A 23,812-nucleotide genomic window follows, 5' to 3' on the forward strand; every position below is an offset into this window, starting at 1 on the left:
GAATGTAGTTTTTCATCACCCTCTGGGGAGGCCACATGAGGGCTCCTCCCCTTGGGATGGAGGTGGACACTGAAGAGACTTCTAATTCAGGGGTGGGGAGGGGACAGAGGTTTCAGGGTCAGACAGACCGGGCTATACCCCTATGCCTGGGAGCTGCTTCCCCTGCACTGTGGAGAATCAAGAGGCTGCCACCACCAGAACAATTGAGTTCAGATACCTCCCAACACACACGAAGCTACGAAGACAGGTCCACTAGAGTGCTGAACAAAAATTAATTAAAATGAATATAAAATAAAATTATTCTAAATAATCTCACACACACACACACACACACACACGAGTTCTGCCTCACTTCACCTTCCAAATCTCATGAATATCTCTAATTGGTAGAACCTAATCTGCATCCTGGGAACCAGAGCTGCAAAGGAGTCTGGGAAATGTAGTCCCCCAACCTCTGGCTTCTGGTACAGAGAAAGGCAAACCAGAAATGAGAGCGACAGGGAGGGAGGAATGCTGAGAGCCACACTCTCCTGGACCACCAGCCCCCTCCCTGGGTCCCACTGCAGCCAGGAGGAAGAGGAAACTTGGGTAAGGCAGCCTGGAATATCCAGCCTGCAGCAAACTGCATCTTAGCAGGCCTGGCACAGCACTGGGTGGTGAAGCAGAAAGATGACTAACTCGGCGGTGAGCTTTCCTGTCTTTATTACCCAAACCCAATTCGGCCATAGAAGAACTCCCCATTCTGCCTCCCCCAAATCCCCTTCCCCAAGAAATGGCACCACCCCTTTGCTCAAACCCCACATCTAGAAGTCAGCCTTGGAGTTTCCTTCATGGCTCAGTAGTTAATGAGCCCAACAGGGATTCATGAGGACACAGGTTTGATCCCTGGCCTTGCTCAGTAGGTTAAGGATCTGGCGTTGCCATGAGCTGTGGTGTAGGTCGAAGAGGCGGCTCAGATTCTGCATTGCTGTAGCTGTGGGGTAGGCTTGCAGCTACAGCTCCAATTTGACCCCCAGCCTGGGAACTTCCATATGCCACAGGTGAAGCCCTAAAACAGAAAAAAAAAAAGAAGAAGAAGAAGAAGCAGTCACCCTTGATTCATTGTTTTCTAGACCAAACACTTTCTTCTTATCTTTGCTGAGTTCAATTGTCTCCGTCTCCAAAACGTATCTTGTACTTGACTCCTCCTCTCCACCATCTATACGCTGGTCTAAGCCACCATCGTTGCTCACTCAGGCAATCTCCACCCACCACTTCCCAGGGCTCCCTTCGACTGGACTGCCGCTGCCCCCTGCAGTATTCGATGTCCTCCCACATCAGGCAGAGAGGAGCCTTTAAATGCAAATAAGAACCCTCCTTCCCACGCTTCCCATCTTACTCAGACTGAAACCTAAGCTCTCACCTTGGTCTCCACTCTGCTAGCTACCCCCTCATCACCCTCCCCCTCACTCATGAAGCTGCAGCTGCAGTGGTCTTTGTGTGCTTGATGATATCAAGTTTGATACAACCTCAGGGCTGTTGCACATGCTGTTCCTGCTCCTTTTTTTTCCCAGATGTGCACATGGCCAGGCACTTCTCATCTACTGGTTTCAGTTCAAAGGCCATCTCCTTGGAGAAGCCTTCCCCAGCAACTCCAAATCAGCACCCAGCCACACTCCACCTGTTATCTGGTTCTATTTTCCTGATAGCACCTATCACTAACACAAATTATCTTGTCTGTTTATATACTTGCTTCTTTTGTCTGTCCCCTTCCCTCCCCCAGTGAAATGTACACTTCAAGGAACCTTGTTTTGAAGTTCCCGTCATGGCTCAGTGGAAACGAATCTGACTAGGGTTCGATCCCTGGCCTTCCTCAGTGGGTTAAAGATCCGGCATTGCCGTGAGCTGTGGTGTAGATCACAGACATGGCTCAGGTCCTGTGTTGCTGTGGCTATGGTGTAGGCTGGCAGCTATAGCTCTGATTTGACCCCAGCCTGGGACCCTCCATATGCTGTGGGTGTGGCCCTAAAAAGCAGAAAAAAAGAAAGAAAGAGAGAGAGAGAGAGGGAGGGAGGGAGGAAGGAAGGAAGGAAGGGAAAGGAAAAGAAAGAAAAGAAAGAAAGGAAGGAAGGAAGGAAGGAAGGAAGGAAGGAAGGAAGGAAGGAAGAAAAAGACAAAAGGGGGGGATGGAGAAAACAAAGACACAGGGAGGGCTTTCTAAGATGGCCTTCAACGATGCCCATCTCTCCCATTCATGCCCTTGTGTGACCCCACCCACTGAGCCTGGGCTGGACCTAGTGATTGCTTCTGGCCAACAGGATGTGACACAGGCAATGGGAGGCCATTCCCGAGACTGAGTTGCAAAAGCCTGTGACTTCTGTCTTGGCAAACTCTTCTGCCTTCTCAGCTTGCTTGCTTTGAGGAAGCAAGTAGCATGTTGGGAATGTCCACCTGTCAGGGCAAAGAACTGAGAGTAGTGTCTGGCCAACAACTAGCAAGGAACTGAGGCCCTCAGCCCGTGATGCACTGAAACCTGCCAACAGCCACTTCGTGAACTTGGAAGAAGATTCTTTTTCAGTTGAGCCATCAGCTGAGACCACAACCCAACAGACATCTTATTACAACTGAGAGACCCCACACTACAGGACCTAAGTTGTGTCCAGAGTCCAAGCCCCCCCAGAAACTGTCAGAGAATAAATGTGGGGGTTTTGGTTTTTGTTCTGTTTTGTTTTGTTTGCATACTTGCTGCATATGGAAATTCCTGGGCCTGGCATCAAACTCAAGTCACAGCAGTGACAACACCAGTTTCTTAACCACAAAGCCACCAGGGAACTCCTATATGTGTGTTCTTTTAAGTCACTAACTTAGGATGATAGATTACACAGCAATAGAAACTAATACAGAGAGGTCAAATGACTTGCCTAAGGCCTAAAAGAACTAGGTAAAGTCTTGAACCCAAGTCTCTCTGACTCTAAAACTCTTAACCACCCACCTGACCCATCTACCATAATAATAGACAGAACATATCAAAAGATTGATTCAGGCCTGGCCTCATATTTCACGTGAATTCTCTCGAGCCCTCACGGGATCTTTGAGGCACTTACTTGTGTCATAGGTACAGAAAGAAGGAGTGTCCCACCTTGAGATCACACATCAGGAACGTGAATTCTTCTATTATCCCCAATCCAGGGATTTGCCATTGGATTGAATTAGAGTGAATTTGGGGCTAGCTCTACAAATGTTATCCCTGTCTTAGTCTGGGCTGCTCCCAGAATCCCACAGACTTAGGGGCTTATCAGCAACAGACATTTATTTCCCAGAGTCCTGGAGGCTGAAGTCCAAGACTAAGGCGCTGGGAGATTTGGTGTCTGGTGAGAAGTTGCTTCCTGGTTCACAGATGGCTGTCTTCCTACTGTGTGTCTTTGCATGGAAGAAGGGGTGAGGAATCTCTCTGGCATCGCTTTGATGAGGACATTGATCCTATTTATGTGTGCTTCACCCTAGTGACCCCCATCTCCACATACCATCCCCTTGGGGGTTAAAATTTATCATGTAAATTTGGGGGAGGCACCAAAATGCACTCTATAGCAAAGTCCGAGAGTGTAAGAGGGGGAAAGGGATGCCTGGGGTACACTGCACCCCTGATCCCCAACCCTTTCTGGAATCCAGCACCCCTTGGAGAGAAAGAGGGCACCAATCTGTGTTCATCCTCATTCACCTATGTCTTGGCCGGAGGCTTTGGATGTGTGTGTGTGTGTGTGTGTGTGTGTGTGTGTGCATTCATATGCTTATGCTCTCCCCCCTTCCCCAAGCACTTCCTCAGCATGGAAATACCCTTGCACCCAGAGTCATATGGACATGCACAGAATGAAAATCCCCAGTCATCCACATCCTCACTCAGCCCAATAGACTAGACACAAATTCCACAGGCACGCGGACACACCGCATTCACCCCCATATATCCCAGGCCATGCCGGGTCACATGTGGATTCATGCAAATTCTCACCCATATCCATATAGACATTCTCAATATCTTGCAGGAGGCTGAGCAATCTTGCAGACTCGGGTACATTTTTCCTTCTTTTTATTCAGCTGCTTTCTTTCTTTCTTTTTTTTTTTTTTTGGCTGTGCCTGTGGCATTTGGAAGTTCCAGAGCCAGGGATAGATCCCTTGTCACAGCAGTGACCCAAGCCACAGCAGTGATAATGCCAGATCCTTAACCCACCAAGCCGCCAGGGAATTCCAACTGCTTCATTTTGACTCTCTGAGTTTGTCTGTGTGATTTCGTGTGTGTGCATGACCACGAGTACCTATTTTGTGTCCTGCCTTTGTGCCGGCAAGTGTGTCTATGTATCTTTGTTTTTCAACGTGACTGTCTGCTTGGGTGTCTGCCTGTTTCTGAGTCTGCAGCTCTGCTTGAGTGGGTGTCTGGCTGTGTGTCTCTCTGTGTGTGTGACTAGATCTGGCTATAAATTTGACTTGTGGCTGGGCCCAACTGTGTCTGTCCCCTTGTTACTGCTCTATGTCTATGCGCTTTGCGTTTCTGTCTCTTGTCTGGGTCTCCTTCTCTGTTGTCCTCTTTGAATTGCCGGCTGTGGTCTCTGCATGTGTGTCTGCTGTTGGTTGTCTCTGTCTGGAACTGTCTGCCCGCTGCTACTGTGTGTTGTCTTTCTGCATCTGTCATCTAGATGGACAAGGACTGCTCCATGCTTGTGCTGTCAGTTTGTGTCCATGACTATGTTCTGCCCACATGACTTGATATCTCTCTGTGTCTGTTTGTCATCTGTGGCTGTGCTGATCTGTTTGTCTGTGCTGGTCACTTCCTGGCCCTGTGTCTGTTGTCTGTCTGTGTGTATGTTTTGTCTGTTGTCTGTCCACCTGCCTGGTACTATGTCCCCTCTCCAGCCTGGCTCCCTCTGGTGGTCATACAGGGAATGGCCAGCGCAGATGGACCAAAGGAAAGCAAGTTGAGGGAAGAGGAAGCATTTTAGGCAAACTGTGAATACTTGGCTGCCACAGAGAGGAAGGCTTGGGTGTGATATCAGGGTCCAGATGTGGCCCAGCCTGGCAGCATGAAGCTGGGGGTCTAGCCGATGAGCCTGCACCACCTGCTGCCCACCTATCCAGTGGAAGGCTCTAAGCAGGATGCCTAGGTCTCTGGTTGTGGGTGGGGGCGGGGACCTGCCTCCGGGGACGTCACCCATTAAACTTCCTCTCTAAGCCACACAGGAAGCTGAGCCAGCTCAGGGCCCAGCCCTGTGAAAACACAGGCCCCCAGGACCCTGGGGAAAGGGCCCCGCTGGGCCAGCCCTGCAGGGACCATGGGATCCACAGCCGAGTAAGAGCCACCCCCTCTCCCATCCTCTGGACCAAGATTCCCAGACCAGGCCTGGGCTGGGGCCAAGGGAGGCAAGGTTGGGGCAGGTCCAGGAGGGACCGTGAGCCACAGGGACAGGTGGCTGGAATCTGAGCAGGACTCTCAGCGGGCATACAGTATGGACTCTACCCTCTGGCACACTCAGGCCACTTGGGACCTTCTAATCCCTCCCTCTCTCTCTTTCTCTCTCTCTCTCTCTCCTCTTGGCTCTATACAACTAAGTTTGTAACTCTGAACGTGTGTCTCTTGGTGTAATTTCTGAGTGATGGGGAGGCTGGCTTCCGGGGGTTCAGCAGCAGGGACGGGGGCGGGGGTCCTCTGTGTATCCATGTGTGTGATTTGCTGTGTGGGTCCTGTGTCGGCGTGAGGATGAAGGGATGGGGGTCCCCATATTTGAGACTGTGTGTCTGCACTCACTCCCCATTCTCTTCTTCTCTCTTTCTCCCCAAGACCAAGTCCCAGCATCCCCTGCGTGGTGGACGGGGGAGGGAGGAGGGGAGGAAGGCAGAGACTGCATGGTTTGCAAAAGGACCAGGGCATACTGCTTTCCCTCCTCTGATGAGAAATCTGGGGTTGGTATCCAGGACCCCAGGAAGTCTCATACTCAAAGACACACATGCAGGGGCTCAGACATAGACCCAGTGACCTGCATGGCCTTGCAAGAAAATGGAGGTGATATTCACCCTCACTCTGGCCACACCTACAATCAATCTTACCTGACACATATCCTGGACACTATTTTTCTTTTTTTGCCTTTTTTTTTTAGGGCCGGGCTTGCAGCATACAGAAGTTCCCAGGCTAGGAGTCAAATCAGAGCTGCAGCTGCCAGGTCTGCCCCACGGCCACAGCATGCAGGATCCACACCCCATCTGCAACCTATACACAGCTCATGGCAATGCTGGATCCTTAACCCACTGAGGCCAGAGATCAAAACTGCATCCTCATGGATACTTGTTGGGTTTGTAACCCCGGAGCCAAAACGGGAACTCCAGCCCTGGACAGTCTTATCCTTTCAGGCAGATACAGAATAGAGTCACACACACACACACACACACACACACACACACAGGCATGCACACATGTGTAGACTCCGCACAGACACAGCCATATACACAGAAGGGAGTCCCTGGACCCACTAAACACTTTCCTGTCCCACAGAGGGGATCCCCCTGCTGTGTTTGATTGGTTCTTCGAAGCGGCCTACCCTGCCTCCCTGCAGGAGGGTGAGTGGGGGCCTTGGTGGGGGTGGGAAGATGGGGGGGTGGGTCCAGGACCTTCAACTTAGGGCCCGCTCTCCACGCAGATCCCCCTATCCTGCGGCAGTTCCCCCCAGACTTCAGGGACCGGGTACGTAGGCTGGTTCCTTGCTTCCCCCCCTTGCCCAGGGCCTGCCCACCTGGCGGAGGGGATGGGGGCTCAGGGGTGGGGCCCAACCCGAGTGGCCAAGCAGTGTGTGCTTCTCTCCACCCCCAGGAGGCTATGCAGATGGTGCCCAAATTCTGCTTCCCTTTTGATGTGGAAAGGTATGGAAGGAAGCAGACACCCAAGGACCCGGAGACTCAGACCCCAGGGACTCAAACACTCAGAAACTCAGATATCAGACACCATATCCCCAGGGACACTGGGGCTCAGGGACCCAGGGACTCAGACACTTAGGCACCTGGGGACTCTGACAAATAGTGACTTAAACACAAAGGGACTCATTTACCCAGAGACCCAGGGGTCCAGGGGCCCAGGGATCTAGGGGTGTAGGGACCCAGGGACGCAGGGATCCAGGGGCTCAAGGACCCAGGGACTCAGAGGTACAGGGCCTCAGGGAGTCAAGGCCTCAGGGATCCTGGGGCTTAGGGACCCAGGGACTCAGATCCAGGACCTCAGGGTGTCAAGGGCTCAGAGACACAGGGACTCAGGGATGGGGGACCAGGGATCCAGGGCCTCAGGGATCCAGGGGCTCAGGGACCCTGACATCTAGGGACCTATACACTCAGGGCCCCAAACGGTGAATGCAGTACTAGGAGTATTGCTGGGGGCATGGAGAGGGGTGGTCAGGGAGGTGGGATGCTTAGGTCTCTCTGAGAGCCTTTCCTGCTTCCAGGGAGCCCCCCAGCAGCGCTGTACAGCACTTCACCTTTGCCCTCACGGACCTGACTGGTACCCGCAGATTTGGTTTCTGCCGCCTTCGTGCTGGTGCCCACAGTTGTCTGTGCATCCTCAGGTGTTAGGATATAGGGGTCTGGGCATGGGAGCTGGTGGGGAAAGGGCCTCTGCCTAGGGGCACTGCATGGAAACTGTGTCTTCTCTCCACAGTCACCTGCCTTGGTTTGAAGTGTTTTACAAGCTGCTAAACACAGTGGGGGACCTCCTGGCCCAGGACCAAGTGAGACCAGCCCCCTTGGTATTCCCGAAGAGGTCCCAGCCCCCACCACACTAAGCCCCAGCCTGGCTCAGAACTCCCAGGGTGGGAGTTCCCACTGTGTCTCGGCAGTAAGGAACCCAAATAGTATCCATGAGGACGTGGGTTCGATCCCTAGCTGTGTAGGTCACAGACCTGGCTCAGATCTGGTGTTGCTGTGACTGTGGCATAGGCTGGCAGCTGCAGCTTGGATTCAACCCCTAGCCTGGGAACTTCCTTATGCCCAGGGTGCAGCCCTAAAAAGAAGAAGAAAAAAAAGAATTCTCAGGCCAAACCTGGGCCTCTTGGCCCCTTCCAGACCACCCAGCCTGAGCCAAGGTCCTCAGAGTCCACAGCCCACGTTCTGATTCAGACACCCCACCCCCACCCAGGTCTCAGAGGTGGAGGAACTTCTTCTAAATCTGCTGCAGCAGCCCCTTCCTGGGACTCCGGGGCTGGAGCTGGTGAGTAGCCCCTCACCCCTGGAACGGACCTCAGGTGGATGAAGAGAGGCTGCATCCCAGCCCTGACGACCACATACAATTCTCACCCAGGGCAGCGAAGTGACGACCTCCAGGGCGCATGCCATCCCTCCCCCTGCCCCCGGGAAGAGCAAGCCGGTGAGGAGAGCTAGGGACCCTGGAAGGCTGGGCACCTATGTGGGGCCAACCCCCTGACTGATCCGTCCCCCGCCAATCCTTCCACCAGCTTTCCTGCTTCGTGGCCCCTGACTCTGGCCGCTTGCCTTCCATTCCTGAGAATGTAAGTGGAGACCAGAGCGGGAGGGAAAAGGTCCGGGAAACCGGAGGGGGCTATCAGGTCTCATGGTCCCTCGAGTCTAGCCTTCCTCTCTGTTCCTCAGAGGAACTTAACGGAGCTGGTGGTGGCGGTGACCGACGAGAACATCGTGGGGCTGTTCGCCGCGCTCTTAGCGGAGCGAAGAGTCCTGCTCATCTCCAGCAAGCTGAGCACCGTGAGGCGGGGTTGCTGAGCTGGGGAGGGGCCGAGACCCGGCTTGACCCCTCGGGGCGGGGCAACCGGGGCGGATTCCTAGCTCTAACCCAAAGTCTCTAACCCAAAGGCGCGAGATCCAAGGGCAAAGTCCTGGTTCTGCCCCCTTTGAAGGTCAGGGTTGAGTTGAATTCTGGTTCCACCTTTATGGGGGTGCTGAGAGGGGTCTGCGCTCTAACCCTACCCCTTTGGGATCTCTGAGTCCAGACTCCACCCACTACGGCCCAGAGCAAGACTGGCTCCTCCCCTTTGGAGAGTTAGATCTGGGCGAGCTAAATTCTAGCTCCGCCCCTAAGGGGGAAGGACGGAAGTAGGGATGGAGGCTAAATGCTGACTCCATCCTTAGGGGGCGGGCCGGGGGGGGGGGAACTGACTTCTAGTCCCGCCTCTTTAGGGGAGGTGTCAGTGGTCCCTGAAGGATGGACCAGGGCAGGCTCAGTCTTAGCTCTGTTTCTTTCAGGGTAGGGTTAGTGGAATGAGTCACTGTCCGACCCTTAAGGAGCGAGATCTCGGAGGGCTGAATGTTAGCTTCGCCCCCTACAGGGACTAGTATGTGCTGAGTCCTCGCTCCCCAGTCCCATAGTCCCAGGCACTGTAATTTATGGAATTCTTGGCCTTCACATGAAAGGGGTTTGAGTTTTCACCTCTTCCCCAGGAGCTAGTGGGGAAGAGGGGAGGGATGTGTGGAGAGATAGGAAGCTGGGGACATGGTAAATTAAGCCAGGAGAGCTACCGTCCCAGAAAGGGTCCTTGAAGCTGGAAGTCTAGGCCCTGACTCCTTGTTCCCCGACCCGTCCCCAGTTGACATCGTGTGTCCACGCGTCCTGCGCCCTTCTGTACCCCATGCACTGGGAGCACGTGCTCATCCCAACGCTGCCACCGCATCTGCTGGACTACTGCTGGTGAGGGGCAGGGACTGGGGAGGGAGGGATTGGAGGAGAGGCCTGGGGTCCTGGGGAGGGTGAGAACTGCTCCTGCATGACCAGCCCCCTGGGTCGCCCGCAGCGCGCCCATGCCCTACCTCATCGGAGTGCATGCCAGTCTTGCCGAGGTAAGTGGGAGTAGGAACTGGACGGTGGGGGGGGGGTCCCCCGTAGGGGGGGTCCCCTTCCCTCTGCATCCCCAGGTACTCTTCTCTGCCTGGGATCCTCAAGCTCTGAGTGCCCATACCCTCGTGCTACTCAACTTCAGAGAGTGCGGGAGAAAGGCCTGGAGGATGTCGTGATGATGAACGTGGACTCCAATACCTTGGAGACGCCTTTCGATGATGTGCAGGCGCTGCCCCCAGACGTGGTCAGTGTCAACCCCTTCCACCCTCCTGCCGCATCCGGGAGGCGAGGCTGCACAGTTGCCTGCTCAGTGCTCCCCCCTTGTCCTCCAGGTGTCCCTGCTGAGGCTGAGGCTAAGGAAGGTCGCACTGGCCCCAGGGGAAGGAGTGTCCCGTCTCTTCCTCAAAGCCCAGGCCCTGCTCTTCGGGGGCTACCGCGATGCACTTGTTTGCAGCCCGGTGAGCAGCCAGGATGTGGAGGGAGAGGCCCAGTGGGTCCCTGAAAGATTCAGAATAAGACCTTGCATTTATGGAGTGCTTACTCTGTGCCTCTGATTGCTCCTCTGTAAAATGGGATTCCAACAGTACACCCAAAATGGTCATGGGAGTCAGTCAATGGGCATTGCAAAACACTCAGATTGTCCCTGGCACAATCTGCAGCATTGGATAAATGCTAGATTTTGCCATTTCTAATATGACTTCATTTAATGCCCACAACAGTATTAAGAGAGAGATACTATTATGGCCCCATTTTACATATGAGGAAACCAAGGCTTAGAGAAGCCCTACCATGTGGGTGTTGAAGCCAAGACTTTGATCTGCTGACTTTTGACCCTGACACCCCCTCCTCCCAGTTTTCCACAACTATTCTATAAGAATGTGGTCAGGGAGTTCCCTTGTGGCTCAGAGGGTTAAGGATCCAGCATTGTCACCGCTGTGGCTCTGGTTGTAGCTTTGGCGCGGGTTTTGATCCCTGGCTGGGGAACTTCTGCATTCCATGAGTGTTGCCGAGAGAACAAACAAAACAACAACAAAAATGGTCAGGAGTCCTAGTGTTTGAGAATCTTACTTTCCTGTGGGCTCTGCCCTTAGAACCCAACCAGAAGCTACCCATCTATCCCCCTCCTCTGTTTCTACCCTGACCTGGTCCTCACTGTTGCTTGCCTGAATCAGGGCGCTCACCCTTCACCATGAGTCCCCTCTCACGGGTTCCCACCCTTATGCTCCATGTCTGACCTCCCCATGTCAGACCTGGGAGCATCTGAGCCAGGTCCTGTCTGCCTCTGCCCACCACCGTCCTAGGGCTCCCACCTCCCTGAGCATAAAAGCCCAAGTCCTCCCTGTGGCCCACAAGGCCCTGCATGAGATTGGGCACACAGAGGCGCTCCATCAACCTTTGCTACAGAGATGAACAGTAGAATAAGAGAAGCCCAATCAGGGATCAAAGCAAGCCGCGGGGAACTTAGAATCCAGGTTCTTCTTCCAGGGCCAGCCTGTAACCTTTGATGAAAAAGCCTTCTTGGCCCAGAAACCCGGGGCACCCCTGCAGGCCTTCCACCAGCGGGCTGTGCACCTGCAGCTGTTCAAACAGGTGCGCCAGAGACCTTGGGGGGAGGTGGGGGCTGCAGGGGCAGGGCTAGGGGCACAGACACCCAGATCCCAGGCAGTGGAGCCAGGGGTGGAGGGGTGGACACCTGGATCCACTGGGTGGGGCCAGAGTCAGCCTGGTCAGTCGGATCCCCCAACCCAGGGATGGGAGAAACAGGACTGAACTCTTGGGTCCTTAAAGAATGGAAACCCTGATCTGAGTTCCTAGGGATAAGATCTACTTCTAGGTCCCTGAGGAGACCGGAATGGAACCAAATGATTGAGCCTCAAGGCAGAAGCCATCTGGGTCAAGGGTGGATGTCCATGTCAAAGACTCTTTGGGGGCAGGGCAGATGGGCTGGACTCTTAGGTCTTATATGCACGGACTTGGGGGGGAAATGGAGCCGGACTCCTGGGTTCTTGGGAAAAGGTGGGATGAACTTCAGGGTCCTTCAATGCAGGCTGGCTTCTAGGGTCCCAAGAGGTGGGGCCCCTGGAAGCAGGCCTGTCTGGAGTAACAAGAGATCTACTTCCCAGACCCTGTGAGAGGTGGGACTGGGGGTGGAGGGTGGGGCAGGGAGCGTGTGGACCTCTGGCTTCCTGAGGGGGGATCCAGACTCCTAGGGCTTAAGGATGGGTTTCTGGAGGAGTCAAGGATGGCTTCTATGTCTTGAGGGTGAGCGGATCCCTAGCCCTCACATTCAGAGTTCTGGGGCACCCCTTCCCCCACCCCCAGTTCATCGAAGGCCGACTGGAGAAGCTTAACAAAGGAGAAGGTTTCTCAGACCTCTTTGAGCAGGAGATCACCTGCAGTTGCGCCTCATCAGGTGAGCTCTGCACCTGGTTCAGAGCGCCCACCCCACCAGCACCCCGGCCTGAGCCTGACCACCGTGACACCCCTCTCTCCTCTCTCTAGGCACCCTTCGCTCCTACCAGCTCTGGGCAGACAACCTGAAGGTAGTAACACTGAATGTCCCACCCTTAATTTTTGTGAGGTTAAACAGTCCCCACTATGCATTTACAGATTGAGGTGGAGAAATTGAGGGGCAAAGAGGGCACAGGGCTGATCCCGTGCCACACAGCCTGAGTGGGTGGGTGTGGCCTGACACACCCCCATATGCCCAAGCCTCTCTCCCTTGGCTTTCTCTCCCCAGAAAGGTGGTGGTGCCCTCCTGCATTCTGTCAAGGCCAAGACCCAGCCAGCTGTCAGGAACATGTACCGCTCGGTGAGGCTGGGCTGGACGGGCTTCTTACTGGGGTGACAAAGGCAGAGGACAATCTAACCCCTCGTTCAGAGCACCAACATCTTTATCAGAACCAAAACAGCAGTTACACCATTTATGTTTCCTATTTTTATTTTCTGTTGACCGCCTTCATTCATTTTTGTCGGATCTCATCTTTTCTATTTAAAATTGACAAGCACAATTCTTTGGCAAATGTCTTCTGTCCTTCTGAGACGCCACAATCCCAGCTTTTGCCCTCGTGTTTCTTTCTCCCAAGCCCAAAGTTTCCCAGGACCAACTTCTACAGCTCAGAACTGTCCACTGGATTTTATCCTTTGCTCTTTTGAACACTGACACGTTTTTATGATGCTCTGTTTTCTGCCACTCCTCTGTTTCTGTTTCATTGGAAGGGCTGGTTATTGCCTCCAGGAATATTCCTTTTGTCTTAGTCAAAGGGGCAAAGTGTGTATTGACTTCGTAGGTGGTCCACGGGGAATTTGAATATATTGTTGAGACACATGTGAGCAGATAGCAAGACGAAGCAAAGCTGTCCACAGGGTTGGAGGGCTGAGTTCTCAAGATCCCGGGGCCAAATCATGCTCAAGTCTAATTCTCTTTTGGCTCCTCCAAAGGCAAAGAGTGGCTTGAAGGGTGTGCAGAGTCTTCTGATGTACAAGGTAAAGCTAGGGACCAAGGCGAAAGGGGCGGCGGGGGAAGGGGCTCCTGGCTCACCCACCTTGTTCCTAGGATGGGGACTCTGGCCTGCAGAGGGGGGGCTCCCTGAGGACCCCTTCCCTCACCAGCCGATCAGATCGCCTGCAGCAGCGGCTGCCCATCACCCAGCACTTTGGACAGGTGAGAAGCCCCTGCCCCCATCACCAATGCACACACCTGGAACTATCACCAGGTCCTCCTCCATCCCCCATCTCCATCCAGACATCTCGTCTACCCCAAAATGGGGTGCCCACTTCACCCATTCACCCTCCTTTCACACAACCCCCAATCCTGAGGCCCCACCCCCACCGCCCAAATCTGTCCTTTGCAGAACCGGCCCCTTCGGCCCAGCAGGAGACTCCGGCTGGAAGAGAGACCTTCTGAATCCCTCGGGGAGGGGTAAGGCTCCAAAGCAAGGGGAGGAGGCAGTGTTGGAAATGGGGGTCCAGGACTGATGAGGAAGTTGGTCCCCAAACTCCAGACCCTTCAGAGTAGCCAGTCTTGGGCAGATATCTGAGGCCACCCATCCTCACCCAGGACACCCCCTCTGAGTCCTGGGGATGCCCAGGAACCATGGGCAGAGGAAGCTCTGGACGGCAGCTTTCTGGGCTCTGGAGAAGAACTGGATTTGCTGAGCGAGATTCTGGACAGTCTGAGCACCAGAGCCACAAGGACCAGCAGCCTGCGGCCCAGCCAGAGTTTAGATTGCTGCCACAGAGGGGACCCGGACAGCTGCTTCAGCCTGGTGAGAGCCCCCTTGTCCTTCTCCATTTGCCCATCCACCTTGCCAGCCTCTCCTCCACCTCCAGGACGGCAACTTCTCTCCCCACCCCGACCCAGCCTGACCTATCAGGAAGACCAAGATGGCAAGCAGATGACGAGACACCACCAGAGCCCCGGCCCTTGTCCCTGCCTGTCAGCCCGCCATCTCTGCACACCCCCCAGCTTTTGGATGCCGGGACCTCCTCAGAACACCCCATTTCCCAGCTGCCCCCAGAGGCCAGCGGAGAAATCGCTTCTCCATCAGGGCCTTCAACAGCTTCTGCAGACCCCAGCAGCAAAGGGGACTCCGTATCCTCCCTCACAGAGCCCCAGTCTCTAACCCTCCACCTCTCCCCTCCCCACAAGGCAAGCGAAGACCCCATAGCCCAGGAGAACCCCAGCTCCCAGCTCTCCACCCAGCCCCACCCTCCAGAAAGCCCTCAACGTCCGGTCCCCACCAAGCCCAACTCAGATACGACCTGGACATCCCAACCCCTTGATTCTTCCTCGGATCCTGGTTCCCCAGAGAATCCCAGAGCCCAGCCTTCTGAGGTCCTGCAAGTGGAGCACACTCACCTCCAGCCCCCCAAGGAGCTGGGAGGCCCCGGACGCCCTGCTAGCACTTGGCAAGAGCCTGCAACCAGGAGCCGGCCCAGAGTCTCTGAGCTTAAAAAGTGTTTTGAAGCTTAAGGATCAGGGTCTGGAGGAGAATCCAGCCCCTCAATAAAGCCGCCAAGATCCCAAAGCTGGTTTTTCCTGGTGGGTTTATCTGGGAGCCTTCTTTCTGCTCAGAAACCGCCCCCCCACACACACACACCTTTCCTGCTGAGGCAGCCTCCAGCTGACTCTTGGGTGCAGCTAAAAGCCCCTCCTCCCTTCCAGGAAGCCCTCCCAGCCCCTAAGTTCCTCCAGACCTTACAATTCATCTCTCAACAGCCTCTGCACCCTGCACGTGTCTCCTTCACCTAGGCTAATACCTGTCCCCACCAGCCCTCCAAAGGTTTAATTATATATATCGCACTCCCCATTATACATAGAGAGATATATAAAAAGTAAGCCACCTCACTCTCCCTTGCCTTCAAGGGCAGAGTCTTTGAAGCACCTTCTTCCCTTCTATTCTTAAGCCCTGGCCGGGTTTGATTGCCCAGAAAGGACTCTGCCTTCCCCCAAGGTAACACAGCCAGGAAGGGTGATGGATAGAGGAAAGGGACCTAGATGGGCAGGCAGCCCCGCACCGTCTCCTTGGAGTCCTGGGGAGCCCGGGCCTCAGCTGCGTGGGAGAACTGAAAGGAAAGGAGATGGGAGTTGTTGGGCTTTTGTGGCAAGGGGACAGATGGCTGAGCCAAGGTGGTGCAGCAAGCGGGGAGGCGGGTCCCCAGCCCTGGCACCCCAACAGCGGGCAGAGACAAGCAGAGGTGGCATGCTTCGAAGAGCCCGCCCAGCAGGCACCCCTTGGCCCCCCAGGTCCTCCTGAACCATCAGAGGCTGGTGTCTCAGTGGCGGCTGCCATATGTGAGCAAGTGCCGGGCAGTCCTGGGTAGTGGTGGTGGCTGCGGCCAGCCCCAGGGTTCAGATGAGCCGCTCCTCAGGCGGCAGCTTGAGGTTGGGGGGTGGTGGAGCTCGGGCACCCACCTGCTCCTCACTGCTGGGCCGGTAGGTGCCCTCTGTCTGCCGCTTTTCCCGAAGCTTCCGCACCAGTAGTGCCAGGCCCACAGCCAGGAGCAGGGCGGCCAGGAGGGAGAAGACCACAATGATGGCAGTGATGGCCTCCTGAGACTGTGGGAGAGGGGAGAGGTGTGACCCACCTGAACCTGGGTCTCCTGTCCACCCCCACCTGAGAATCAGCTGGGGAACCCTAATCCCTTCCCCCCACACCTGCCACTTTTGCTGATGGGGTTCCTCTATCAGGATTCCTGATCTCCATCAATCACATCTGGTCCTGGACTCCCCCATCTGCCATGTCTGGGGTCCACCCGAAGCACCTGCCACATCTAGTTCCTAGCTCCCCCCTACCCCCTGCATGAGAGGCATATGAGGCTCCTGACTCCCCACTCTTGCTATGTATGATATTCTCTCTTTTTTTTAATGGCTGCACCCGAGGTACATTGAAATTCCTGGGCTAGGGATCCAATACAAGCCACAGCTGCAGCAACATCCAATCCTTAACCCACTGCACTGGGCCAGGGATTGAACCCAGGCCTCAGCAGTGACCCAAGCTGCTGCAGTTGGATCCTTAACCCGCTATGCCAGAGTGGGAAGTCCCCGTGTACGGTATTCCTGTCCACCCCTTCCTGGGATTCTTGGCCTCTCCATTTGCCATGCTGGAATCTGGTCTCTCCCACTTAGGGTCCTCCAATGCCCTCCTCCACAAAAACTTAACCAGCTACCTCCGGGAGTCTAGGCCCCTCCACCTGCTAGAGAGGGACTCCTGAATAACACATCCCTGCCGCCCTTCTGCACGTACACCCCAACTCACCAGGCCCCCACTGGAGCCAGAGCCGGCGGCGGAGGGTGTAAAGGAGCTGCTTGCATTTGCAGGGGAGACTGATGCTGTGGGAAGGGAGGGAGGAGAAAGGGTAGAGAAGATGAATGAATCTCCATCTACCCTTTCCATCTTGAGACGTCTGCATCTTCCTTGGGCATCCCCTCATCAGACCTCTGCACTTCTGCGTCTTCCATTAGGTCAGTACCCTCCACACAGGGGCCACCCCCAAACCAGCAGTAAGTAATCAGCTAACAAGTTTGCAGTTAGCATGGAGTTGGGGGCTATTGTAATGGATGGTGTCCGGAAGCCCAACCCCACCTCTCCGGCCCTCCCTCTGCCCTTAAGGATCTGGGCGGATCCTGCCTTTCCCTGGAGTGTCTGACTCACACCTCCCCCAAGGCTCCCGAAACTGGACTAGAGGGCTCACTGAAAGGCAGGGTCCACACCTATGGTCAACCTGGGCTTGGAGCCCCAGGCAGGCCTCCTCCTGACTCCCAAGTCCCCCAAACTCTTCAACCATACTGAGACTCAGGCATGCAGGCCTCTTCCCCCAGCTCACCATTCCGCCCAACTCAGGAATTCTCCTAGGCCAGCTCTAACCATCCAAGGAAGAACTCAGAAATTCTAACCCCTCAGCCCTGACCCTGTAGAATCCTGCCCCCCAAGGCATTCTGTGTCAGCTCCTGGGTTCCTGACATCTCAGGGACCCAGGAACCCAGCGCTTCTAACCCCAGAGCCCAGCAACCCCAGCTGGTACCTACTTTGCCCCCAGACCCGGCCCCAGCGGGCCAGCAGCAGCGGCAGGCCGAGCGCCAGGAGCAGCCCCAGACCGGGGCTCGCCATGGGCCGGGCAACGAGCTGGTGGCACCAGGGACGGGGCTTGTCGCGCACACCACTCCTACCGCATCTCCGGCCGGGGATACCTTCGACCCCTCACCTGGGAGCAAAAGAAGGAGAAAGGCCGGGGCGTGGGGGAGGGGGCCAGACCCGGGCGCAGGCCCATGGGAGGGGCGACCCGCGCCGTGCACCCGGGAGCCCCGCCCCGCCCCCGTCGCCAGAGGTCAGAGATTAAAGATTAACTCGCGGCGGCGCGTTCCAGGGGCTGGGAAAAGGGGAGAGGAAAGGGGGAAAGGGCGGCAGGCCAAGCCTAGCGACTTGCCTCCCTACCTGGCCCGAGCGTCTTCAACCTCACTCAAGTTCCTGGTCCCGGTCCCTCTCTCGAACCCTCAGTGCGTCGGTCAGTGCTCGGTCGGACTCTTCCAGCTCCGCCCGCTCACGTGACCCGGAAAGTTTAGTCACTTACCTGGGAGGGGAGCGCACTTCCGGCTTATGCACCTGAGCCTAGATGAGAGGGCGGAGCCAAGCAGGGGCGGGGCCGCGCCACGGACGCACCTGTAACGGGAACCCAATCCTATTATTCGGAGGGAGTAACTAGGGGCGGAAGGGCGCAGGTGCAAAAGAGGCCTCCCACCACCTGCACTGAGGGCACCTCTGTAGAAGCATCCAGATGTGGAGACACCTGAGACTTGGAGACACTCCTGTCTGGGACAGACCGGGATAGGGGGCCTCTAATGAAAAAAACACCTGTGTGGGACACACCTGCATGGGAGTGAACGTGTATAGAAAACATCTGCACGGATGTGTAAGAATGTCTATTGGAGACTTCTGCTTTGAATCCTATCTATTTGGAGTATAGCTGAATGGAAGCATAGCTGTGTGGAAAATAGCTGTATAGAACACACTTGCATTATAACAAACACCTGGCTGAGGCACTTTGGCACCGGTTACATCTGCTTGGAGAACACCTCTGGGTGGCTCACCTATGAAATGAACAAGACTTGCATGAGAAATTTCTGTGTGAAAAGATGTTAGAGACACCTGTATGAGACACACCTGCATTTAAGTACACCTTCAGGGGACCCAGATCAATGGAAAGCCCCATATGGGTGAATACTTAAACAGAACACATCAGTGGTAGGGTAGGCCATATAATGCATACCTGGGTGGTGTAACACCTGTTGAGAAACATACCTGTGAGGTGAAGGAAAGAGACTTGCATGAGGGGAAGCTGGGTAAAACTGAGCTCGACTGAGATGAAGAGCTGAGAATGTCTGCATGAGGAACACTCACTGAAGCACAAGGTGGGGGGGGCGTGTGCATTAACGTCTACCTGTCAGGGATGTACCTGTGAGAAAACACTTGTTTAGGGCATCTTCGTGGGAAAATATCAGTATCCCCCGGATTGTAGGGCACCTTCCAAGAACCACCTGTGAATAAAAACATCTCTGAGGGGACTCTCTATAAAAGGCTTGTCTTGGACACACCTGTTTGAGCACACCTGTCTGGGCAGAAGCTTAGTGGAACCATATGTACCCTCACTGGCCATATATCTTGGGATAAAGAAGGGTGGTGATAAGACGACCCCCTTCTAGGGACTCTGGAGTGAAGAGTGATGGTTAAGGAAAAATTAATCCCTTCTAGGATACAGAGTATTGATGGGTAAAAATCTCAGGTCGGCTTAAAGCTCTGCCTTGCCCCTTACTGATCATGTGGACTGGGGCGACTGGCTTACCCTCCTGTTTCTTTATCTGTGTACTGGGAAAAACAGACCCACCTACTTTATAGGGATTTGACGAAGACGACTCGAGAAGTGAGTAAAAGGCCTGGCTTGTGCAACGCACTGAATCAGTGTTAGCTATTGTTGTAATTATTCGCCTTCAAAAGGTCTGGGCGCCCCTCCCCCTAATGGTGAATCGAGAAACTGCGCCCGAAACTAGTGGGAGGGACATTCGGCAGGTGCAGCGAGCGCGACAGACCGGTGCCCCGCCTCCATCGCTCGGCTATAAGGTCTTCATCCCCAGCTACTCCTAGGACTCTGAGATCTGCACCAGGAGAGTCGGGAGAAAGCAGACTGCTTGGTGTCCGGCCAAGGCCCCTTTAAGACTTTTGGGCGAGTCGGGGGCGGTGGGGCCCAAGGCAGCCCAGGGTCAGAGGGGAGGCCCCGCCTAGATGGGTGGGCAAGGCGGGACAGGCGGGCGCAGCTTCTGCGCTCTGGCCAATAGGAAACCGACTCCGCAGCCGCGCCGCGCGTTGATCTTCCGTTTCCCGGCCTGAGTGGGACCGAGAAAGGAGGCGCGCGGTCGAGATGAAAACACAGAGGGAGAGCAAGGCTTCGGCTTCTGTGGCCGGGTGGGGAATGTGAAATGAGCCGGCGGGCCGACGGAGGGCTAGATGGGGCAGAGTTGGTTCTTGAGTACGTCTAGGAAAAGCGAGAACGTTCGTTCCAGAAGAGGATTAGTAGAGGAGAGAGGTCAAGTGGAAAAGGATTACGTAACCCACTCCCTGACATCTCCCTACCTCGCCCCGTTGGGCAGAGGGTAAACTGAGGCATGCAGGAGCGGAACTCAGAAACCAGATCTGAAATCAATGATCTCTCTAGCCTCCCTTCCCAGAATGAACCCTGTTGCTCCCTAAACTGTGCTAACACCAGAGCATCCCTGACACCCGCCCCCCGCAACAGCTCCGCGCCCAGCCCCCTCCCCCAAATGCAGGTCGGGGGAGGAGACGCAAGTTCTGGCGCAGGCGGCGACAGCAAGCAGTCACCACCTCCTACAAGTGCGGGAGCCCGGCAGGCAGAGCTGAGGCTGAGGTAGCAGTGGCCGCGGAGCTGGCCCTGCGGGGTCCCGGGGGGGAGAGGGGGAGCCGTCAAGCCCCCGTTGAGGCCGCCGCTGCCGGGCCTCCCCTCCCCCCCGGGCTGGCGCCATGCGGGGGGGCCCGGGCGATGCGGAGCGGCGTCAGCGCTGGGGTCGCCTCTTTGAGGAGCTGGACAGTAACAAGGATGGTCGCGTGGATGTCCACGAGTTGCGCCAGGGACTGGCCCGGCTGGGAGCGGGTGACCCGGACCGTGGCGCCCAACAGGTACCCCCTCTGGGACCCTCTCCTGGCTCGCCGCGCTGGGGCCCATTCCGAGCCGGGTAACCCGAGCCCCTGAATGGAGCGCCGGGAGCCGCCCTGGACCGCCTGTGGCTGGACTCCGGGACCTGTGACCAGCTTGGGTGTCTCGGTCCCTTCCCCCTGCCCGCCCGTATCCGGGCTTAACGGGCTCGCTCAAGACAGGGCCACTGAGGCCCCAGGCCTGCAGTTCCGCTGCCAAACTCGCCCGCCTCCTCCGTCGGAGTGGGGGATGACCTCCAGGGAATGGGACCACGTGTGCTTTCCTGCCCACTGCCCGGGACACACCCTCCTCTGAACTCTTTGCACAGCCCAAGACATGGCCTGCACCCCCCTCCAGTAGACACACTCTCCCCACCTTCCTTCCCTTCTCTGGGCACCCACTGTCCTCCTAGGCAGCAGCCCCAGCCTTTATGTTTACATTCCTTTCCTGGTCCTTTCCTGGTCCTGGCTGGATGCCCCAGGCTGTCCTAGTCAGGGACCCAATCCTCTCTGAGGTCGCCCCTCAGCTGGGGATACACATATCAAAGCAGGAACTCAACCCCCAGCGCATTCAGGTGTCCCCTCCACAACTGGAGCCCCGGATGCCACTGGACTGTCTCCAGAGATAGCATCTTGAGATCTCCATTCAACTTCCCACTTTACAGATGGGAAAAACAGAGGCCCTGTGGCTGCTCAGCTTGGCCGATGTGTCATTGTTCCACATTACCCAGAGCTCTCTCCAATGGGGAGCTCCTGGAACTGCTATGTGGATGCATTCTTATGAGACAGCTGGAAGGACAGGCTTTCAGAGATGAGAGCCCAAGTCCACCCACCCTCTTCCCAGCTCTGTAACCTTGAACAAGTTACTTGACCTTGGAGAGTCTCATTTTGCTCTCCAGGAAAACTGGACAATTACTGTCCACCTCATAGACCTACTGTGGCCTTGGGCATCTTGGGAGGGGGTGATTTCCCCACCCCAATCCTCTAGGTGCAGGGCTGGGGTGGGGGAGGCAAGGCAGCTGGGTTCCTGGGGCATAAGCTGGTCATGCACGTGCCCTCTAGATTGGGGAAGCAGCTTCCTGGAGCTCTTTCTGACCCTTCCCCCTCTGCCAGGGCATCTCCCCAGATGGAGGCCTTGACCTGGAGGAGTTTATCCTCTACCTGCAGGAGCGGGAACAGCGCCTGCTGCTTCTGTTCCATAGTCTGGACCGAAATCAGGATGGTAAGGCCCAGGGATGGGGCTGTGGGGGCCCCGGAGGAGCCAATGGGGTTAGAACTGGCAGCGCTGGGCGGAGGGGGGGAGGGCCGCTTCTTCCTGATGACTCACAGGCTATTTTGGGAGCTCTCCTCACCCCCAGCTAGGTAGTTCGGGGCCCAGCCGGCCTATCTCACCTCCTTTTCTTGCTGGGGTGGGACCTCTTTTATTTATTAGTCTTATTTTTTTGTGGGGGAGACAGAGATTCCCCCCCATATTGCTCCTGGATTCCCTATGAGATAGAGATATCCTATCACCGCTTCTGGGTGTCCAGTATTGCTTCTCAATCTCCTGCGGATTACCCCTGGATTCAGTCCTTCATTCATTCATCAAACAGAAGATCTCCCAGTGTCCAGTTTCACCTTTCTCATCCCAGTGGGTCAAGGACCCCCCCACACACAACCCTGCCACAAACCTCACCTTGGGTTCCTGGACCCCCTCGACTTATGAGACCGTCCCCATTCCAAGCTGTCCTGCTTCTCCATCTCAGGGTCCCCACTCACACCATTCCCCACCTTGGGTCCCCTCTCCAGGTCATATTGATGTCTCTGAGATCCAGCAGAGTTTCCGAGCTCTGGGCATTTCCATCTCACTGGAGCAGGCAGAAAAAATCCTGCACAGGTGAGTAGATGGGGGGTCCAGAATTCTAGGTCACTCAGACCCCTCGGTCACCATGAGCCTCTGGGCCCCAGACCCAATCCCAGGGTGGGTGGAGCTGGGATCTCGGGCCAGTTGCTCCCCGTCTCTGAGCCTTAGTTTCCCCCTCTATAAAATGGGGACCTCCCCAGGGCTGAGGAGTTGGTCTCCCCCCAGAACCAACTAGAACCTCACCTGGCTCACCCCTGGCTCCAGGCACTGATTCCATCCCACCCATACCCCTCCCCACCAGCATAGACCGTGATGGCACCATGACCATTGACTGGCAGGAATGGCGTGACCACTTCCTGTTGCATTCGCTGGAGAACGTAGAAGATGTGCTTTATTTCTGGAAGCATTCCACGGTGAGGTGGGGGCAGCTGTCCCAGCCTGGTGGTCGGGCCCTCTTCCCCTGGGGACTTGCCCTGGTCTCCCCAGGGCAATGGGGGGGAAAGGCTGGGTCAGGACGTTAGAAGGAGGAGCTACTGGGAGTGGCTGAGAGACAAGGCTCTGCACCCCTCTTCTGCCATCTGGGGCTTGGGGGACCCATTTGGGGAGGTTTCTTCTGGCTGATTTGAGCCCTTCAGACTTACTGCAGGACCTATAGGGGTGCAGGGAACAAAAGGCTCACCAGATGGGGCTGGCCTCCCACCCCCAACCCACATGGCTCCCCTTCTGCTGGTTTCTTTCTTTCTTTTTAATAGTTGATTTACAATGTTCTGTCAGTTTCTGCTGTACAGCAAAGTGATCCAGTCATACATGTATATACAAGCTTTTTCTTTTCTTATTTTTTTGTTTGTTTTTTTAGGGCCGCACCCGTGGCATATGGAGGTTCCCAGGCTAGGGATCTAATCAGAGCTGTTGCTGCTGGCCTGCACCACAGCCACAGCAGTGCCAGATCCGAGCTGCATCTGTGACCTACACCACAGCTCATGGCAACGCCGGATCCTTAACCCACTGAGTGAGGCCAGGGATCGAACCCACAACCTCATGGTTCCTAATCAGATTCATTTCCACTGTACCATGACAGGAACTCCCCAAGCTTTTTCTCATATTGTCTTCCATCATGTTCTATCACAAGTAATTGGATATAGTTTCCTGTGCTGTACAGCAAGACCTCATTGCTCATCCATTCTGAATGTAATAGTTTGCATCTACCAACCCCAAACTCCCTGTCCATCCCTCTCCCTCCCCCTTCCTTCTGCTGGTTTCTATCTCCCTTGGGAAGGGATTCTGATGCTGAAAATATAAGTTAGGAAGCCTCTGGAAGCTGGGGTGGGGTGGTAAGGAGAGCGCTGGACTGCCATTTCCTGGCTGGGACTCCCAGAGTGGTGCTTCTGGTGGGATCTGATAACATCTGAAAGGATTCCATCCAGGGGATCTGGTGAGAGCCTCTTGGGAGAGCCAGGG

The 23,812-nt window shown here is 55.5% G+C and overlaps 3 protein-coding genes across 14 annotated transcripts in view; 2 read left to right on the forward strand and 1 right to left on the reverse strand.

Moving 5' to 3' along the window:
• The first annotated feature begins 5,214 nt into the window (after positions 1–5,214).
• Positions 5,215–14,838, forward strand: DENND1C (DENN domain containing 1C). 2 transcript variants are annotated; one of them, XM_085013152.1, is made up of 23 exons: positions 5,215–5,317; positions 6,515–6,579; positions 6,660–6,703; positions 6,830–6,879; positions 7,452–7,571; positions 7,664–7,733; positions 8,141–8,212; positions 8,303–8,368; positions 8,457–8,510; positions 8,611–8,873; positions 9,561–9,661; positions 9,765–9,810; positions 9,951–10,052; positions 10,141–10,266; positions 11,294–11,398; positions 12,131–12,221; positions 12,311–12,351; positions 12,549–12,620; positions 13,250–13,294; positions 13,365–13,472; positions 13,663–13,730; positions 13,869–14,076; positions 14,172–14,838. In XM_085013152.1, exons 11-23 carry the CDS (start codon positions 9,603–9,605, stop codon positions 14,781–14,783), a joined length of 1,683 nt encoding a protein of 560 aa, XP_084869278.1. In that variant the 5' UTR covers positions 5,215–5,317; positions 6,515–6,579; positions 6,660–6,703; positions 6,830–6,879; positions 7,452–7,571; positions 7,664–7,733; positions 8,141–8,212; positions 8,303–8,368; positions 8,457–8,510; positions 8,611–8,873; positions 9,561–9,602; the 3' UTR covers positions 14,784–14,838. The 2 variants fall into 2 exon arrangements, with proteins under 2 accessions (XP_084869278.1, XP_003480864.1); XM_003480816.5 differs by having other exon boundaries at positions 8,611–8,721.
• Positions 12,732–17,845, reverse strand: CRB3 (crumbs cell polarity complex component 3). Its single transcript, XM_003123115.5, has 5 exons — positions 17,746–17,845; positions 17,340–17,515; positions 16,570–16,643; positions 15,726–15,869; positions 12,732–15,376 (listed from the first exon to the last, which is right to left on the reverse strand). Exons 2-5 carry the CDS (start codon positions 17,419–17,421, stop codon positions 15,305–15,307), a joined length of 372 nt encoding a protein of 123 aa, XP_003123163.1. The 5' UTR covers positions 17,422–17,515; positions 17,746–17,845; the 3' UTR covers positions 12,732–15,304.
• Positions 17,846–20,191: 2,346 nt separating this feature from the next.
• SLC25A23 (solute carrier family 25 member 23) overlaps positions 20,192–23,812 on the forward strand; it is a 29,915-nt gene continuing 26,294 nt past the window's right edge. For 9 of the 11 annotated variants that reach the window (XR_014836316.1, XR_014836318.1, XR_014836319.1 and 6 more), the window contains exons 1-4: positions 20,192–20,496; positions 21,625–21,733; positions 22,300–22,387; positions 22,656–22,767. Coding sequence is in view for 7 of the 11 variants with exons in the window: in XM_021079119.2 (XP_020934778.1) it covers positions 20,341–20,496; positions 21,625–21,733; positions 22,300–22,387; positions 22,656–22,767 (465 nt within the window). In the remaining 4 variants the exon portion in view is untranslated. The remainder of the gene's footprint in view (positions 20,497–21,624; positions 21,734–22,299; positions 22,388–22,655; positions 22,768–23,812) is intronic. The other 2 variants (XM_085009347.1, NM_001246246.1) reach the window with 2 other exon arrangements.

The sequence above is a fragment of the Sus scrofa genome, chromosome 2 (assembly GCF_054392235.1).
Source record: "Sus scrofa isolate SSC_HxYL_T2T_F1_AM1 chromosome 2, Sscrofa_HxYL_maternal_Yorkshire_Landrace_v2.0, whole genome shotgun sequence".
Lineage (NCBI taxonomy): Eukaryota > Metazoa > Chordata > Mammalia > Artiodactyla > Suidae > Sus > Sus scrofa.

Coding starts and splice junctions, on each gene's coding strand:
- DENND1C (XM_003480816.5), top strand. Junction 10,053..10,140: donor AGGCGCTGCCCCCAGACGTG/GTCAGTGTCAAC, acceptor CTTGTCCTCCAG/GTGTCCCTGCTGAGGCTGAG. Junction 12,352..12,548: donor TCTGGGCAGACAACCTGAAG/GTAGTAACACTG, acceptor TTCTCTCCCCAG/AAAGGTGGTGGTGCCCTCCT.
- CRB3 (XM_003123115.5), bottom strand. CDS start 17,421: ATGGCGAGCCCCGGTCTGGGGCTGCTCCTGGCGCTCGGCCTGCCGCTG. Junction 15,870..16,569: donor CTGGCTCCAGTGGGGGCCTG/GTGAGTTGGGGT, acceptor CCTCTCCCACAG/TCTCAGGAGGCCATCACTGC. Junction 15,377..15,725: donor GGCCCAGCAGTGAGGAGCAG/GTGGGTGCCCGA, acceptor CTTTCCTTTCAG/TTCTCCCACGCAGCTGAGGC.